We start from the raw sequence: 18554 nt of genomic DNA on the forward strand, positions 1-18554 counted from the left end.
TATTGCAGACCACTAGGTGGTGTCGTCGTTCTGAGATTTGTTGCTACGCCGACAATCTCAACTTGAGGAGGAGTACTACGCTCCCAAACCGTAGTCGGGACACGACTCAACTTTTACAAGCCGCAGGTTCGGCTCTTGTTCCGTAAGCAGTAACCACTCAAGTTCGTTTTGGTTGAATTGCCCCTCGTATTACGATGTTCTTTCTCGAGCTAGAACTCTAGAATAAAGAAAGTGCTAGATGTCCAACGTCTCCCTTACTGATTAGCGAACGCTTGGATATAACTTGTTCCTTCACGGCTCTGTGGTGACTGGAGGTTCTTTCGACCTGGCTACTTATCTGAGCCATTATGCTCCTGACAATCTAGTAAACGTTCCCCAGGTCCCGCAGCGTAGATGTGGGGTTCATATTGTTCTTGACCGTTCCATGCGCTCGGCGAGGCGTCACAGGCCATTTCTGCTTTTCCGCTGTGTGAGTAGCCCTCATACGTCATGTACACAGCTCCAGAATTCCAGACCGTCTTCAATGTCAGTCATGTCAGTGACTGTAATATCTACCACTAAGTAAAATCCATCCTGACACTGCTAATAGAATTGCATGCCCAGCGAAATCTTGAAAGGGCCTCCCATCTCGTTTGGAAATTTTGAATTGCTTCTATGTATACTAATTACTCCTTAGTGTAAATGATCACAACCCGTTATGCTAGTCCACACGAGGACGGCTCTCAGCGTGTACTCTGGTCGAGTGTTCCAAGTCCCCTCCTCCTATGAGTTATTGGAGTTTTGAATGCGCCGAGAGCAGCAGTCATAAGATATAAAAAAAGGATAACAAGATCTTTTAGCACATACTTCGGCACATTAGCTCCCAGTGCTGCCCTGGTATGACTGTAACCCACTCGGTGTTTCAGATCCCAAAATCTGCCGTCCACTATTGCATCAACCCAGGAGTAGAGCCACAGAGCAACCGATCTTACTTCCTGTTTTGGGTACCTCCAGGCGGAGCCACGGTTCTCACTACTTCCGCATACTCCAGCCCACCCTTTACCACAGCAATATCCCCGTTCCTAGCGAACACAACATCGTGATTACTGGAAACTCCGCCGATGAGGTGTCTGGCCCCCGCAAACCAGTCGTACGGCGCAAAGAAGTGTCTGGCATGGGAAGATGCGGCATCAATAGCCTTCCTCTGAGGGCCGTCCAATTCCATTGAACATACCCAGGAGCTGGTGTCGAGAAAAACAAGCCGGGTGTTGTTGCCGGTGGTGTCCAGTCCGATGACGTGCGCGATGAGAGATACGATGGGTTCCGGTAGTGAAGTGGCTGGTTGGCTGGATGTCGGTGATTCGCGCGGGTTGGATGCGGTTCGCATGGCCGTCTGAGGTGCTTGTGCTGCCGAACTCCCGGCGCTGCGGGTGCCAGTTTGAGCTGGAAATGCTAACGCCTCAATGCCGTGCCCAAGGCCGGATACGAGATGTGTCGTGTTGATCGAAACAATGCCCTTAGTGTCTGCGGACCCGTCGATTTCTTCGAGCTCGAGCAAGATCCGACCATCTTTCCCGTATGAGAAAACACTTTTGGGCTGAAGGCCCGATAAATTGATGCCAAGCTTGACAGAGGCCACCTCCGCCCAATCCTGCCAAACGTAGACGCGGGCTGTTTCCGATCCGACGCAGATGGCGTGTGCTGGCGATTTCGGGTGCTGTAGCCATATCCTGGTCGCCTTCGACCCGTCTTGTGTGTAAGTCTTGGATGACTCTTCTCCGGCGGTTGCGAGGTTCCAGAAGTGGTCAGACTGGTGCGTCGAGAGTATGAACTTGCCCGCATCTTCCCCCGGCAGTAGGTGGACGACGCTGTTGCCTTCGCATTCCAAGCAGAGCTCCAACACTGGCGCTTCTGGAATCCAGCTATCATCGTTTTCCGACTTCTCGAGTCGCCATGCGAGTATGCGGTTTGAGATGCAAACGCTCATGACCGTCCTCGTTTTCGGCAGCCAGCGCAGGATTCGCAGAGATGCTTTGTGCGAGTAGAGCTTGCGAAGCAAATATCCACTGGCTGTGTCATACAGGCAGACGGACCCGTCTTCTTTGCCACACAGAACACCGTCGGGTATTACAGTCAGCGCGCTGATCTTGGCCTCTTTTTCCGAGTTTGGAGTGTCTACGTATGTGTTGGATGTGTCCACACTGACATCATCGTCAATGGACCCTCCCAGCAATATGGGAGGCGTCCAGACATTGCATTGAGATCCCCTGAGGTCGGCCAAATTCAGACCGTCTTGGCTGAAGGCCAACTGCTTGATCCAGAGGTCCGAGGTCTTGACCTTGTACACGAGTCTCAGTGTGTCAAACTCAAAGATCTGGATGACACCGCCGCCGCCGCCACCGGCAAGCAGACGGCCGTCGGCACTGGCTGCCAAAGTATGGCAGATGACACGCCGCCTCTCGATCTCGATATCCTCGAAGGGGTCAACGATCGTAAGGTCACCGTCGAGATATGATACCGCGAGGAGCTCAATACTCGGGTTCGGGTTGAATTGGAGGGCCAAGACAGGATCCAGAGCGGTTTCTCCAGTGGCTAGTTTCTTCCCGCAACTGCCATAGTACACATCACCATCCAGGTCCCAGATCGTTACTGGTTTACTACTGTAAGCGACAGCAAGCATCTTGTGAGCAACGCCAATAGACAGGGCACTGGGTGGCCGACGGAGAAATTTGGAGCCGTCATCCGGTGAATCACGCCATTGCGTGGTGGGCTGCATAGCTGCGCCATCGTCCAAATCCCACGACCATATTTCGCTATTGCTGGAAGGCGCAAGCAGGCGGCTGCCATCAAAGAGCAAGTCGAGGCACTTCCTCGGTGACTGAAGGGAGTGGAGAAGCTGTCCCGTACGGATGTTCCATACACGAATTGTCTTTAGTCCAGATGAGGCCAGATGGTCAGACTTCTCCCTCAGTCGGAGATGCTTGATAGCCTCTCCATGGTTCAAGCTCCGGTATTCTTGGCACGAGGTTGGGTGATAGAGCGCGATTCGCCCGCCGGTCAGCCCAATGGCGAGGAAATTCTCCCCATAGCACAATGCGCTTGTCCTCTCCTGGCGAAAATCGATACAGGAAAGCCTGTCGTCCCAGTGAAGATCGGGAAGCCCCACGACAGATAGTTTTCTTCCGGTTGTTGCCGTGTTGTGAATTGCAGAGTTGATAGGACAGAAGGGTGGAATCAGAGAGTAAATGGCCGATGGGGAAGTGATGAGAGCAGCGGTAAACTTGGCGGCGATTCGTTGGAGATCTGTGGTCCATGACCGGATGGCCTGGATATCAGACCGGAGTGGTGAACGTTCCGTAGTGCACAAATCCACGTATGTCTTGAGGTCTTTTGCTGTGCGCACCATGATCCCTAAGTTTTTAGTCTGAGCGGCGTTTTCGATCCAAGTCAAAATGTTGAGTTTTAGGAAACCGTCGACGAGAGATAGCAAATCGTTCGCAGCAGGGTCGGCTTGGGTTAGATGATATGAAAATGCCGCGCAAGCGTATGCGAAAAAGGGCGTCTTTCCGCTGATTATCGAGAGATCCCGGTGCCTTCGACCTGTCCTGGGTGGCTTGAGGTCATTCCCCGTGAGGTACTGCAGGCAAGTCTTGGCCATCCTCGTATGCGCCTCGATCCTCGAGACAGAGAATTCTGACTCCAACTCGTCGTTCAAGAGGAACTCTCGCGCGGTCTCGTGGATCATCTGCACCCGCCCAAATTTGTCGACCGAGACGAGTTGACCGCATAATGCCGTGATAGTCTCCGCCAGCTTGGGAAACTTGTCTTTGAGTTCGAGCTCCAGGGCAGTACAAAGCTCTGGAACAGTCAGCGGTCTCATTGCGCAGGCTGTCCACTCTAGAATGGCCTTGGCCAACTTCTTCCCTCGCGTTGCTCTCGCCATCGTTTCCAGAGCTCGGTGATACAAAGGCTCCATGCCTCGCGGCACTTCATCCAACACTTGTTTGATATCTTGCTCACTAAATGCACTAGAAAGTTCGTCGAGCACAAGAACTGTCCAGAGGAAAGATCCCCTGGACTTCTCAAGCACTTGCTCTACAAGCGCTAGTCGGCTTCCGTCGTCTTCTGCGATCAGACTTTCCGCCCGGCTGGTAATGAGTCGTTCAATATCGACGCGCGTCTCGTCAGACGAGATCTGTTCACGTCGGAGACGTGGGCCCAGACCAGAAAATATCTTCAGAAATTGGGGGGTTTCCCGGCTGGTGACAAACACATTCAGCGATGCCGGATAGTCGAACTTTGAGAGCATCGACTCGAACAGAGGTTCCGGGTTGAAGCATTCATCCAGCGCATCAATAACCCAGAAATGAGGTGACGTTGTGACCTGGAGGATCCCTGATACGAACAGGGACCTCCAGAGACTTCGTTCGTTGTCATATTCAATCTTCACGTTATTTTCTTGAAGTTCCAGGAGCTTCTCCCGGGCGACGGGGTCTGTTGAGGCCATCTGGAATGCGAGTGAACGAAGGCAGGCGCTAAGCTTCGATTTCGATTTGTCGTTGTGTTTGAAGAAATAGTAACCGCAGTTCATTCCTGACTCTCGGAGGTCGTCGATGACGTATCCAGAAAGGACGGACTTCCCCGTAGCGGGTTTTCCGTCAATCCAAAGGATGGTGGAATTGGCATCCCGAGGAATCTTCCAATTCAGGTAGTTTTCCTTGGTGGATATCCACTGGCATGTCCCCTCCATCCGGGCATCCTGTACCACCATCAAGTCGTTGTCGATGTTCTCGGTAATGTCCAGGTATTCTGCGAGCGCCTGGATCGAATCCCTTTGGCGCATGTGTTTAGTGTTAGATTCTGTCGCAGCATGTCAGCATATTCCTACGTGCCGACCTCGGAGCGGGCTACGAACTGGTTTCGCGGATACTCTTGATGGTAGAAGCAAGAGCATTGCGAAGTATTGTGTAGTTCTGATCCGAAGCGCTATCAAATTTGCAGATGGAGCGATGGTCGGCGTTCATTGGCATTTGCCTCTCCTCCCGGTAGCCCAAGGTTGCCGATTCAGGGTCGACGATCAAGGTGCTGAAGCCCTTGGATGACAGTTTCTGCGTCTCATAGAAGGACCAGAGATTGATTTCCCCCGAGTACTGGCGAAACTCGTCATTGATCGACTGAAGAGCACCGGATCCACGGACAAGGTCAGTAACATAGGCGGGGGCCGAGGACGCAATCTGGAGGATATTTTTGAGAATCCTTGCCGAGTCAGCGCCTCTATGGGGTGTACCCAAGAAGTAGATTGCTCGAGTGCGCTCTGCCAGATGTCTGTGCACTGGATCCTGGCGTGCCAACATGTATGCCTTCTTGATCACAAGCCCTCCCATGCTGTGACCGATTAGGACCAGAGAAGTTTCACCTTCGGCTACATGCGGCGATGTAGCCAACTCTCCTAGTAGCGACTTGCCAATGTGATGAAGATTGAGGCAGTTGTCATTGCCTTTCACCCAATCTGAGTTGTACCCATAGCTGTGGATACGCACACGCTCAAACGCAGGGTCGTTTGGGAGCCATTCAGCAGGCCAATAATGACTCACGGAGTCTGTCTTGCTCCAAGTTTTCCGAGAGCCACCGCCGAGGCCGTGGACAAATATGAGGTCGACGACCGGCTCTGATGGATGGCTAAGGAGGTTCAGGCCAAGCGGGCCTTTTGGGTTATCCACACCGTCATCGACGGCGGTGCTTGTGCGACTGAGGGGCTCGCCATCGGAATCAGCGGAATGCGAGGTGAGTCGTTTGATAGGGAGAGCGATATTGAACATGCTCTTTCGATCCGCGTTTCTACCCGACTTGCAAGAGGAGCGCAGTTAGAGGCCTGACGGACAGAATTGCCGAAGGCAAGACAACATCTCGCTCATCTGGCGCTATCGTGTTGCTGCTGAAGCATTGACCGGGACCCCGCGCAACGCCCCTGGGCTGAACTTACCATGGTGCTTACGTATCAACTTTAGCGATACGTGCAATACCTATCGCTGGCATGTTCCGCGAGAAGGGGCCTGTTTCCAGAAAAGACCACAAGGGTGGTTTGAGTGAGCGTATGACGCATATCGCGGTTCTTGACCAAAGTGGAAAGGGACTCTAGGGAAAATGGCATAGGATGGAGGCAATTTGAGGAAGCTTTACTAGATGATTAATTTAAGAATGATGGGGGCGGTAGCACCCCAGTCCGTCGCAAACCGCTGGGGAAGCCACACCTCATCCATTGGTCGCAGCCTCGTGACCTCGTCTCGCCAAACGACGGCAAATGTTCCTCACGAGAGTCGATGTACAGTAGTACCTACAGACCAATGATGACAACTTTTCGGTCAGTTCTCCCAGTGTCTAAGCCTCATGCGCGCCGGTCCCTTGGTAACATCGTGATCGATCAAGGGCAGCTGCCAGTGGGGACCAGAGGAAACTGGGCAGGCCAAGGGGAGGGTAAAAGTTTGAGGCGCAGAATGGCAGTCTGGGCTGGGGCGGGGTGCATAGAGTCCGGGGACTGTGCCGGACACTCGCATAAGGCAAGGTAGCGTTCAGTGTGTTCCACGCCCCAGGCAGCTAGGTGTCTTCCGATCCGGCTCCCCTTGCCTGTAGTACAGGTATGAAAAAGATTAAGCCTCGAGCAAACCCGACAGTTCTCCAGGGCTTTCCCATCCGGCCCAGGCTTCAGGGAGAACAACCTGTACCTTCCTACCTAACTTTACACTATCTTCGCTTGGGGAAATCATCAATCCGAGGCGAAATGGCCGCTCACCCCACCATTGCCGCGGGCGATCACAAGGCTTACATGCGGTACGCGATTGAACAAGCCCGACTGTCGCCTCCCTCGCCCTCCAAATTCTGTGTCGGCGCCGTGCTTGTGGATGCCGACAAGAACGAGGTCTTGTCGACAGGCTACTCTGAGGAGCTTCCACGAGACCGACCGGGCGATCCCGGCTCTACCCATGCAGAACACTGCTGCTTCATCAAAGTAGGCGACAAGCACGGCATTAGTGACTTCGACATCGACAAGGTGCTTCCTCCCAATACGGTGCTGTACACCACCATGGAGCCATGCAACGAGCGGTTGAGCGGAAACCGGACGTGCACAGACAGAATCGTTGGTCTAAACGGTGCAATCAAAGCTGTCTACATCGGGATCCGAGAGCCTGATACCTTCATCAAGTTAAACGAGGGTATAAAGCGGTTGGAAGAAGCTGGTGTGAAGGTGGTGCTGCTTGATGATGACCAGGAGTTGAGGGACGAGATCTTGGCGGTCACCTTTGCGGGCCACGAGGATCAATGGCGCTCCGGAGCTGAGAGCTGAGCGGCAGCAGAAACTACACGTAATTGACTTTATTGCATGAATGGCGGTTCCACGCTTCACCATCGTAATGATTGGCTGTATCCCCCATGTCAACTGCTTAACCGCCAGTGCCAGGATTCGTCGAACTCTTCCGTGAGGGTGTCAGTGCCGCTTCACTGCATGCATGCCGCGGGGAGACGTTTCGTTCTAGACCGTTGGCTTCCCAGCGCCTGTAGCAAACCAACCCATGTTAAATAAACTGCTTCTTGTTAAAAGGCGGTCCAAGGCACTACTACTGTCTCCATCAAACATCCCAACATCTCCCTGCACCGTATTCCCTTTCCTTCCCCTCATGGTCACCTACGTATAACATCACCTTGTTCTCTCTAGAGAGCGCGTCTTACACATTGTTTCCGGTAACATCGGGATCTTTGGAGAACTTTCATCTCTTCCGTCTGGTCCGTCCGGCATCTGAGTACGGCTGGCCCAAGATGAATTACAAGGGCGCTGAGGGACTGGAGTTCGGGGGAGGGAATACCAAGCTGGATCCAGCGGTGCTTGCAGGTACTACTACTTAATACTTACTATCCCATTTCCTTATACAGAATAATCTGAAGGAGTTCACTCCCATCGCCATGGTTCATCCCCCTAATGCCATACAGAGCTCCCTGCAGGTTGTACCGTCTTATCCACCGATGGCCACGGTGTTAGCTTCTGGGCCAACACCGCCCGCATCGATGTCAGGTTGACGGATGAGACTGAACAATCGTTCTTCATCAAAGTCCTTTCGGGCGAGACGGGGAAGAATATGGTACAGGCCGAATTCGAATCGATGAACGCCATTCACTCTGTGCTGCCCGACTTCGCTCCCAAACCGATTGCTTACGGGCCATACCAGACCCTTTCTGAGACCTACTTCTTTCTATGCGAGTTTCGAGATATGACTGATGAACTACCCGACCCGAACGAGTTTACCGCCCGTCTAGCATACCTTCATCAACAGAGCATATCGCCCACCGGCAAGTTTGGCTTCCATACCACAACATATGCGGGAAACCTCCCGCAAATGGTGGAGTGGGAAGAGAGATGGGAGATATTCTTTGCGAAGAGTTTGCGTCAGGCTTTCGACCTCGAGATTGCGGCTAAGGGCTCCGATCCCGAACTTGAAGAGCTCATACCTGTCTTGTTCGACAAAGTCATCCCCCGCCTACTTAGGCCCCTGGAAAGTGATGGCCGTTCCGTAAAACCTTCACTCGTGCATGGTGACCTCTGGTACGCCAACGCTGGTCTCGACGCTAGTACCGGAAGAAGCTTGATCTTTGACGCTTGTTGTTTCTATGCCCACAATGAATGTGCGCTGTCCCCGCCCCGGTGGTGAAAATAATAAAGTGGCAAGAGGTGTTGACTATAAGCTAGATGAGTTCGGTCAGTGGCGTCCGGCATGTAACCGCTTCGATGAGAAGTTTCTTCAAGCCTACCATCAACGACTCAAGCCGTCGCAACCCGAAGAGGATTATGAAGGTCGTCTCGACCTGTATAAGCTGTAAGGCCACCATGCCAATATCATTATCATGCGACCAGCGCGGGATTCTTAACAGGCAATAGTCGTTTTAACACTCATGTCTCTGCCCTGTTCTTCGAGAACCAGACTCTTCGAGAACAGTAGGTCTACGCCTTTGTGGAATTTATGACGGACCTGCGACTAACCATTGATGTAGGGTGCTTGGAGATATCAGGGACCTGGTGCAAAGGTATGGCGGGGACGCAGGCAAGCCCCCAAATTGAGCTTCCGACAAAGAGCACTCCAACCCTAATCGTATTTTACTTTACATGAACAAACTCAAATTCGCTAATACTATCTGGGCTGAATATTTACACACTTTGGCATGGTAGCACACTTCAGTTCCGTCCTTTGTTTAGCGCCTAAGCAAGCGCAAATTCACTAGACAATTAGATATAGCAATTCGTTGTAAATTTGCAGCTATCCCTCCTATACTATGTGCTACTGCGCGCCTCCGTCTGATAGTATTCAATATGTCCGGATTGGTTAAATCATCAATGTGGCCGGATCACAGACGAACCGCTTTCCACTTAGATAAACGAATTTCGATAAGATAATCCCCACCTTACTGAATTCTAGATGCCTATTAGTATCTAGGAATGGTAATCTCGTTATACCGTTGGCTACCTCTTGCAGCCTTGGTCTACACTGCGTAGAGCAAAGGTTTACCATCGAGGACACTATCACGGCGTCCTATTCGTCCGTAATATGCATGCCGAACTCGCAGGCCAGTGTGTTGGCTGCGCCCTTCTCTCCGGGAATGTTCCATCCAATCCCGCTCCGACCTCTTTCGCCATGGAAATCATCACCGCCCTACCGCTCCGCTGACGCACCCGGCTAGGAGAGATAGACGGAGAAGTTCACAGTTAACGCAGCAGAGGCTACTCATTAGTAGCCGGACAGTCCCTGAAATAGGAAATTACGTACTACACAAGGGCAATCTGTAGATAACAGTTGGAACATCTGTGGCACCACTAACACTCGAAGCTATCCAAGGTAGGAGAAGTTCCCTTTATTATTGTATATTGACAGGGAAGAGGGTTACATAAGGCATGGACTTACCGCCTTTTGAAATTAACGAGCTTTACAACGTAGCTATAAACAGTAGATGTGGACTCTCTAGTGGTATGTATTGGCGATAATATCAGTTACGGTATTAGTGATGTAAACATTGGGAGACTAGGTAGAGAAACAGATCACCTCGGCGTTGCGAAGCGGAAAGTGGTACTATTACGTTATATTGAAATAACGAGGAGAATTGAGTGACATGTCGTGACTAGTTTCACACTTCTATGATTTCGCCTCTTTAATGGGTTAGGAGATCCTAGGAGAGACGGTAGAGACAGGAATAATTAAAATCTATCTACCAACTAGCTCATCTATTTTGGGATGGTTAGTCTAGTTTCTTGTGTAGCTTGTTGCTCTTTAGGTATGTAGCTTCAAAAGGGAGTGGTTGAGAATCATTGGCGCAGAAGTTTGGAGAGTAACTAAGAGGCTAGAACGCACCGGCTGGGGCTCCCTAGTGCCCCTGTGAGATGAAAATCTGGAATCTGAGGATAGGGAGCCTTTCGATTGGGAGAGAGGAGTGGGGGGAAGAGCGAGAGAGAGAGGGACTCAAGCCTCTAGTCCTAGCAGGCTTCGGAATGAAGACGTTCGAGACGACGGAAGTTGCAGCTCTCCCGACGTCAATGTTAATGCAGCATAGTGCTTTCCATCTTGTAGCGAGGGGAGGACGAGTGGGCCTTGCTTTCAAAGCATCATGTCTCTTATTGCTTGTCCCTCTTTGTCATCGACTTCTCCGGTCTTCGGCCTGTCACAACTGCTTATTTCGGTTCGCCGAAGAGGAGTCTGACGTACTAGTGATAAACGGTTGAATAGGAAGAGATTTTCAACGGCCATATTGAGAGACATAGTGTATGGGCCAGCTCTCACAGGGTCGTCACCACCGAGTATCTGCCAAGCGCCTGTCTGTTCCGCGGGCCGAATAGGTCATACCAAGTTTCATTCTGCCGGTTGATAGCTGCTGATTGGGGGGTTTGCAGAACTATCGGATCAACGCAGCTGCTCTGTCTAAGAATGGGCGTCTTGGATGGTAGCGATGGTGAACAGGCGTTGCTGACTCCGCCCAGCACACATGGCAGAGAACTCTGGCGCGGCCGTCCGATGGGACTATGTGGGAGTGCAACTTCCAGTAATTATCATCAATTACCATGTCACCCTATCTCTTGATGCCAACTACTACAAGGTTCCGTGGGCTCTCGCGGTAGTCGAAAACCGTCTCGACCCAGCAGTCGCGGACGATGTCGGGATGCTCGCGGAGAAACAGCCAACGGTCCGTCACGATCAGGGACTCAACAACGCAGGCACTGAAAGCCATCAAGCTCCAGACAGCGCTGAGCTCTCGCTTCCGGTCGCGGAATGCCTCTTCGTACATTGCAATCTCCTCATCAGTGATGTCGCCCATCTTCTCCTTGATCGTTTGGCTGTATTGGCTGAAATCCAAGTTGGTGGTCAATTTTGTTATCGCCCCACGCACATAGGCACCAAACGACTTGTAGCACTGCTTGCGCAGCGATCCGATGATGACTGGGTTGGTGCTCGAGTTGAAGGGGCTATCCGCGTCAGTCTCTTGGCCATGATAGACTCGCGAGATGACACCCTTATCCAAGAATATCTTCTGGAGGACAGCGCGGTAGAAGTGGCGGGTAAAGAAGGCGTCACTCTCCTCGTCGGTCCAGTTTTGCGGCGCCTGGCATGCCATCATACGGGCGGTGATGTTGAGTCGGATGCCCTCCTTGCCGTACGTGGAAAGCCGCTCACTCATCGGAAAACCTTGGGGATCGCGCCGCTCGGACTCGCGGGCCACCCGTGCATTGACGGGTTGCAGGCTTGGTCGACTGAAAGGGGGCTTGTATGTCGGAGGGCCCAGCTTCTCGGTCAGAAGATTGTAGCAGCAACCCACGATGGCGACGGCCTGAATGCAGGGATTCAAAATCATGGAACGGATGCCGTAATGGGACAAGTTCCCACACGAATGTATTGATATCGCCATCATACGAAGGTCTTCTTCTCGGACTCGATCCTCGTGACCGCGCAACTGCGAGAGGACGCCCGTAAGGTCGGCGTGCTCTAAGCGGCCCACAACGTACTCAATGGTACCCTTTCCCTCCTCGACCGTGTATGTGGCCTGGAGCTCCTTTCTAGACCGGAGATCGATCGTGGCGATCTCGTCGTCAGTCACGCTGAGCTCCCTTGCGGCGCGCTTCAAGGCTTCCTCGTCGTTGTGTTGAGAGGGATCTACGGCCTCGAGAATGCGATGGTAAAGCTTCTTGTTGCGCACGCGCTTCTCCCTCTCAGCCAGGCCGGAGAGTATATCGAGATCCTTGGCACCCGCCATGTTGGCCTCCTTGCTCTCAACGGCAACGATATGCTTGTTGTAGGGCGGGCTGGCAAGGGTCCGCCCGAGATAGTTCTGACCGCTCCCAAAGTCTACAAAGTGAGTGAGGCCCTTGCCCGTGACACGGCCCACATCTTCGGAGAGCCTGTCGATGTAGCCGGCAAAGTGGGTGACCTCGTGGACCTTTTTGGTCTTCATCCCCAGCGCCACTGGCCTGGGCAGAACGGGCAGCTTCGGTCTGCTCGGGCGGAAAGACCGTTGAAGAGAAAACCTCCGGATGTCCTTGACATACTGCAGCAGCGACTCGGGAGGTGTGCCCGCACTGCTGCAGGAAGGAACAGAAGGCAGGTCGTCCCGCATCAAGAAATCCAGAAGAGCCATTGGCTCGGTCTGCAAGAGGTAGTCCTGCCATTCCTTGGGCACGGCTGAGACAAACAGGCCCGGTTCGGTGGTGAAAAAGTCGAGAATGTGGACGCCGCCGCAGAGAAACCGGAAGAGGTCCGAGTTCGCCGCAAAGTGCAGTAGGCCGTCTACATACTCCTCTGTCGAGGAAAACTCGTCCGAGTGCGGAAGCGGCCGTTCCGGCCTCGTCTCAAAGTGCTTCATAATTTGACGCCGGCATGACGGGTTGTCACGTCGTATAGTCTGTGACTACTTAGGCACCTGCATCAGAAATTCCTGGGTCGTGAGCCGAGCATCGTCGTTTTCTGGTTCCTCCATCCGTCCCACGTGGTCTGGCCGCCTGCACCCAATCAGAAGCCTGCCTCAGCGCCCCACGTTGTTCTTCGGAGGAGCTCAGGAAACATACAAACGCGACTTAGCGGCCCGGCATAGACATCGTCACTGGCCAACGACACCTACTGAGTCCCACGCCGCTTTCACTCAAGGGTACTGATAAGCGTCGAAAATGGATGCCCTTATGCCTCGCGGATATCACTCCGCCGCCGAATACCGTTTCCGCAAGGAACAGGCCGACGCCATTGCTCGAGTTACCGCCTACCATCGCAAAGACTATAGTCTCCGTGATATGGTTCTCACCTCGCGAACACGTCGGTATTCGCCCGTCGATAGCAACACCCTTCCGGCGGGCTTCCAGTACCGGACTCGGCTCCCTCGATCAGCTACCCCTCGAGCTCTTACACGACGTGTTGTTACGTCTGGACATGCATTCTCTATTCATCTTCCGACAAACGAATCTCAGATCGAGACAGACGGTAGACTCTCTCAGGCAATATCAGATGGTGGTCTCGCATGGACTGAACCTTCTCTGCGCCTTGTTACGAACACGACTTGCCACCGGCATTTCTCTATTCGATTTTTATGACGCACTATGTCTCAAGGCTTGTACTCTTTGCGGCGAATTCGGCGGATTTATATCTCTCCTAACCTGGAATCGATGCTTTTTTACATGCCTCCAAGACGCTCCAGAAACACAGGTGCAAACGCTTGCCGCTGTCCGGAAGCAATTCCGCTTAACCAAGGCCGAATTAAACCAACTAAAGTCATTCAAGACTCTGCCTGGAATATATTCAATGGATGAATCCGTATACAAATCCCGCGTTACGGTCGTTTCCATTCATCAGGCCGAATTGGTTTTCGGACAGCAACCGCATGTACTATCACAGGTACAACCAGCGAACAGGGGACGAAATCAAAAATTCAACTTTATGGGGTCGTGCGCACTTCCCTATTATGATAGACGAACCGGCAGAGTCGAACACGGAATGTCGTGTGCTGGGTGTCAGCTTGCTCTCGAAAAAGACATCATCGGCTCTAGGTGCGAGAAATGGGCATTTGAGGCTCGCGACAAGGTATACGCGCAAGATGCCTTTTTGGAACATTTTCGATGGTACGAACAGGCCCAACTCCTGTGGAAATCGAGTGACGAAGGTAACAAACGGCCCGCCGAGCTACCGGAGGCTGTTCGGAGACGAGGCTTCCTTAACGATGGAGAATGACAAGGGTGTGGAAATTGTCCGCCAATGTAAGTATTATTCGGCCAGGCTGTCTACAAAGTGTCCAAGTAGAAAGCACCAGAAAGCGGACAAATTTCCAGACTTGCCAGCATACAACTTACCATGCCAATGCAGCTCCACAGTTCGCAAGCCGTGCTTTACTCTTCCACAACGTCTCCATTTCGGTCCATGTATTTCACTGGCGCGTCTGGCTTGACCAAGTGCCTTGAACAGTAGTTAGTCGAATTCTTGTCCCATACTTCCCTAACAGAACTGCATTAGACGTTGGTTCCCTGGCGCTCCGGGCACTCAATGAACTCCATCTCCACCCTGCGGCCGTATGTATATTTGATATACTTGGACGTACATACTTATTTCTTGACTAACGGGATATCACAAATTAGGCCAGGCTCCGATATAGGGAAAGACTACCTCCTTACGATTTAGATATTCGAATGACGCATACACGTTTGCCGATCATGAATACGTAGTATCACGGTCGAGATCAGGGTTTCCTCGACCCCCTAAGGCCGCCTCACTGTTTTCTCCCACAACCTTCTTTCTTTTCCGCCTCGCGTACCTTACTCTTTCTACTAGTCTCTGACGTACAGTCTCACTCCTTCGGCTAGGCGGCTAAAGGGGAAGGGGGGGCGTGGCTAGTGGGGGTCGTCGTAGCTCCGAGCGTTATAGAGTGCAGGTCTCCAAAGTTGAATGTCTTCAGAATGAGTCTGAAAACATTGTAAACATTCTGGCCTGCCTTTCATATAATTCTGTGCCGTACGGAGAAAAAAAGAAATCAACATTCTCAAACGCCAATTGTCGGTCTACCAAAGAACTTGATATTATATGTTAAGTACAGAACTTGCTGTTTTGGCCGCCGAATTTGGCAGGGCAGTACCCCCATTTTCAGGTGTCTCGCCTTTGCGGGGCGCTGGGGTCGCAGCCAGGTACTTGGCACCTCACCATCCACGACCGCACTTTGCTTCGCCCTCCAATGAGTGTCCGGTCCTGGACAGTTGGTTTCGAGAAAGCAGTCGTTCCCACAAACTAAGAAACCGTTTCCTTCAACCTAGTATCCACTTTTGGCTCCTCGGCAAGGCGGCGCAACAAGATAAAATATGGCACTCCCCGCACTCTTTGTCGTCCCCGGCTTGTTGACCATCGTTATCGGAGTCGGTAGCCCTTGACGCTTAACGCCATCGCCACCAGCACGTCGCCCGCCGTTGGCCGCTTGCTGTAGACCGGCAGCACAATACGGATTTCTCCGGCGCTTTATATAGCGAGAAGCCACGAGGTAGATTGCGAAACGGATTCTTAGAGGCCCTTATAGTCGAGCAGCGTATAGCTCTCTACAAGCCGCTCGAGGATACTCAATTCCTTATACCCGACTATACCGACAAAACCAAGATTAATATCGCTATTATACTACAGAAATGGAAGAGGTAAACAGGTTGCCTCTCTCCGGTTCCATCTTTATTTTGGCTAACTGATCTAGAGGTACTACGAATTCGCTAAATTAGAGGGAACCTAGCGAGACTGATCTAAAATAGTCTCAGATGCTCAGACTTGCTGGGCGTGAGGTACCGCTAGTACCTGACGACTCAATTTTATAAACCCACTTCAACAAGCCAATAGATCGCATAGACACAACTCATGCCGGCTGAGGCAATATCTAGGACCCACACTCTACAACACTTGGGCCACAACGCCCTACCCCCCCCCCCCCAATATCTAAGCCGGAACAAGGGCTGTGTGCCAGAGACTAAGGTATTCTCCCGTACCTTGCCACCAGGAGGCGCCTACGCCCCACTCTGCACCACTCGCCTTGGTCAACGCGAACTGTATATTCAATCTCGACTACCTAGGATCCAGTTTAGAACTTGCGATGTCGGCGCAGGTATATAACAAGATCATACGTCAAAGCTCCCAACCCCTTAACCACATCTCGCACCTCCTTCTTGTCCAACCATGGAGATTTCCGATAAAGCGTTTCCACAACGACATCTCTCAGGCCTCTGTCATCTTCAATAGTAGATGTATATACCTCACACGTTGCCTGAAGGAAATCATCGATGTTCAAGGATTCAGTAGCCGCCGCCTTGAATTGTCGAACCGCGACAGCCTTCAGTCCGTGGATCAGGTACTTCTCTGCTAAGGCGTAGACCTTTGCATGAGTGAGAAGGACGCCCCCGATCTGCTCATTGACGTCGGTTCCATCTCCGTCGATTTCTGGCTGAGCGGAATGACTCAACTGTACGTCGTAGTCAAAATGGTATAAATAATATACCATTATATGGACAAGCCGAGGATCATCATCTGGGAGGTGAATCTTGCCTTCCTGTGTCTCCTAGACAAGTAATGTTAGTTGAGAGTTGTTATAGGCGTGTGGACTACTAATTAGTACTGACCTTCAAGCCTGCGCGGCAAGCTATAGAGAAGAACTCGGACTGCGCACATACGATGGCCCTATATACACGGTATTCATGTCCTCCACAGGATATCACGAGGTCCGAGTACTCCCCGCTGGAGTAGAGCCTAGCCGGAGATTATTGCCAGCATCTGCAGGTTCAAAAGACGGAGGAACGATGAATACGAAATGATCATACCCTTTTAGAGAGCCTATCAGGTCTTTATAGGGCTCATCGCCGGTTGTATAGCAGGCTGCTAGAGCCGGCGGGGCTTCGTCCAAAAATGACATTTCCGGACTTGATGTTATTTTCTGTGTATATCGGTATCCAGGAACTGTAGTTCTTCTGGTCGAAGGCATTCCGGCTCGGGTCCTGACGGTGCTGCCGAATCGCTGCTGCCCTTTCAAACTCGCGATTGCACTTGGTATAGTAATGCATCTAGTCCGGCCTAGGGAATGCCTCAAATCTTCATTAGGTCCCTTCCGCTGTCACGGCCATTCTGTGGTCGTCTCTTGTTGTTGCGGCCCGACCCAGCCCAACCGCTATCGGGCGGCGTGGGTTGCTCCACGCTACGCCCGGCGTTCAAAGCTTCCAAGCTCCAGATACAGCTCCCGCACATAATTGGCAAACGGCGCCAGGGACCGAAATCTTCCATCCGCGCTACGGGGAAATGGAGAATTTGACATCGTTGACGTCGCAGTTCACTTCTGTTGACTTCGATTCTTGAGAAGAATTCTGCCGGTTTATCGTCATCGTGCCCAATACGCCTGAACCCGGCGGAACGTCTAGGTCACCCAAGCACCCTGAGCCCGCAACCAATACCCCGGCTTGTCTCCAGGTTGGCGGGCGCCACTTGCCTACAACAAAAAGATATCTTGACGGAGGAGAGCGGGTTCTTTGCGTCACTTCCTTCCGGTCGGTGGGATAACGCTCTCGAGGACGGCTTCATATTTCACCGACGCCGAACCTACCCTGTTCGAACATATTTTACGCTATCTCCGCCGTAGCGTTCTTCCCCGGTTCTCCGACATGGCAAAGGGACACGACAACCATCTCTACCTCTGCTCCGGGAGAAAGCGTGGTACTTGCAGCTTCCTCGCCTTGAGGACTGGCCTAGAAAAAAGCGTTATCTCGACGCTGTGCAGGTAACGAACATAGCCGAGCTATACGATGACGACGAATCCGCTTGGCAGCAATCTGTAGTACCTGTGGACATGATATCGGAGTATTACCCACGGCTGGGAACCAAAATGTTTTGTGTCTGCCCTTGGGTTTGTTCCAGGACAGGGAAAGGCCGCAAGCCTGTGGGCGCCGTTGCGAGGCTACTCTGGATGAGGACGATAATCGTTCTGAGGAGGAGTCGTGCGTGCGGATGCTTGTCATCGCGAGGGAAGTGACTTTTAAGTTTGGAGTCTGCGTGACTCGGGATGGTTACAGAGGAGGAAAAGGCAGTACTGATTGGGGGATCTGATCAGACCGCGGCTAGGCACTGTGAGCGAGACTTGAATGTGACCATACTAAATCACATCACATGTGACGCACGGCGCTGAGGTCCCGCCAGGGGTGACATGGGTGTGGGCAGCAGGTCTGGGCTTCTGTGGGGTGCCGCTATCATCATCGACTTCGACTCGTGCCGGCGACAGGGCGAGCCTATGCGTATGAAGGGCCCGACGCCAGCATGGGGGCCCTACACCGAGTATGCGAACCGGGAGAGCGATGTGAGGGACTTTGATCAGATAGAGCGGTATTTACCTGGATAGGTAGATAGATGGCGGGCTAGCTACAGGCAGTGATAATACCTACTCATTGCTCGACCTTGTTCTTAATAAAGGGTCGATTAAAGGAATCATCCTAGCGATCATCGCTCTGATAACAGTCGTCCCCTCCTGCTCACGAGCCCGAGCAAGGGAAGATTGGGCTCCGGCCCCCGCAG

General features: G+C 52.3%; 4 protein-coding genes across 4 annotated transcripts; 2 read left to right on the forward strand and 2 right to left on the reverse strand.

Annotated features, from left to right (window-relative positions):
* Positions 1 to 967: 967 nt before the first annotated feature.
* Positions 968 to 5798, reverse strand: MFIFM68171_04467 (uncharacterized protein; the record flags this gene model as incomplete). Its single annotated transcript, XM_071059887.1, has 2 exons — positions 968 to 4839; positions 4895 to 5798. The coding sequence occupies 2 exons, from the start codon at positions 5796 to 5798 to the stop codon at positions 968 to 970; spliced, it is 4776 nt and encodes a 1591-aa protein (XP_070915988.1).
* Positions 5799 to 6757: 959 nt separating this feature from the next.
* MFIFM68171_04468 (uncharacterized protein) lies at positions 6758 to 7321 on the forward strand (the record flags this gene model as incomplete). The annotated part of the gene is made up of 1 exon (XM_071059888.1): positions 6758 to 7321. The coding sequence occupies one exon, from the start codon at positions 6758 to 6760 to the stop codon at positions 7319 to 7321; it is 564 nt and encodes a 187-aa protein (XP_070915989.1).
* Positions 7322 to 7791: 470 nt separating this feature from the next.
* On the forward strand, positions 7792 to 9085 carry MFIFM68171_04469 (uncharacterized protein; the record flags this gene model as incomplete). The annotated part of the gene is made up of 5 exons (XM_071059889.1): positions 7792 to 7864; positions 7963 to 8652; positions 8717 to 8843; positions 8906 to 8962; positions 9019 to 9085. 5 exons carry the CDS (start codon positions 7792 to 7794, stop codon positions 9083 to 9085), a joined length of 1014 nt encoding a protein of 337 aa, XP_070915990.1.
* Positions 9086 to 11079: 1994 nt separating this feature from the next.
* Positions 11080 to 12864, reverse strand: MFIFM68171_04470 (Methyltransferase-like protein 25; the record flags this gene model as incomplete). The annotated part of the gene is made up of 1 exon (XM_071059890.1): positions 11080 to 12864. The coding sequence occupies one exon, from the start codon at positions 12862 to 12864 to the stop codon at positions 11080 to 11082; it is 1785 nt and encodes a 594-aa protein (XP_070915991.1).
* Positions 12865 to 18554: the final 5690 nt, after the last annotated feature.

The sequence above is a fragment of the Madurella fahalii genome, assembly GCF_045866475.1.
Source record: "Madurella fahalii IFM 68171 DNA, scaffold_2, whole genome shotgun sequence".
Lineage (NCBI taxonomy): Eukaryota > Fungi > Ascomycota > Sordariomycetes > Sordariales > Madurella > Madurella fahalii.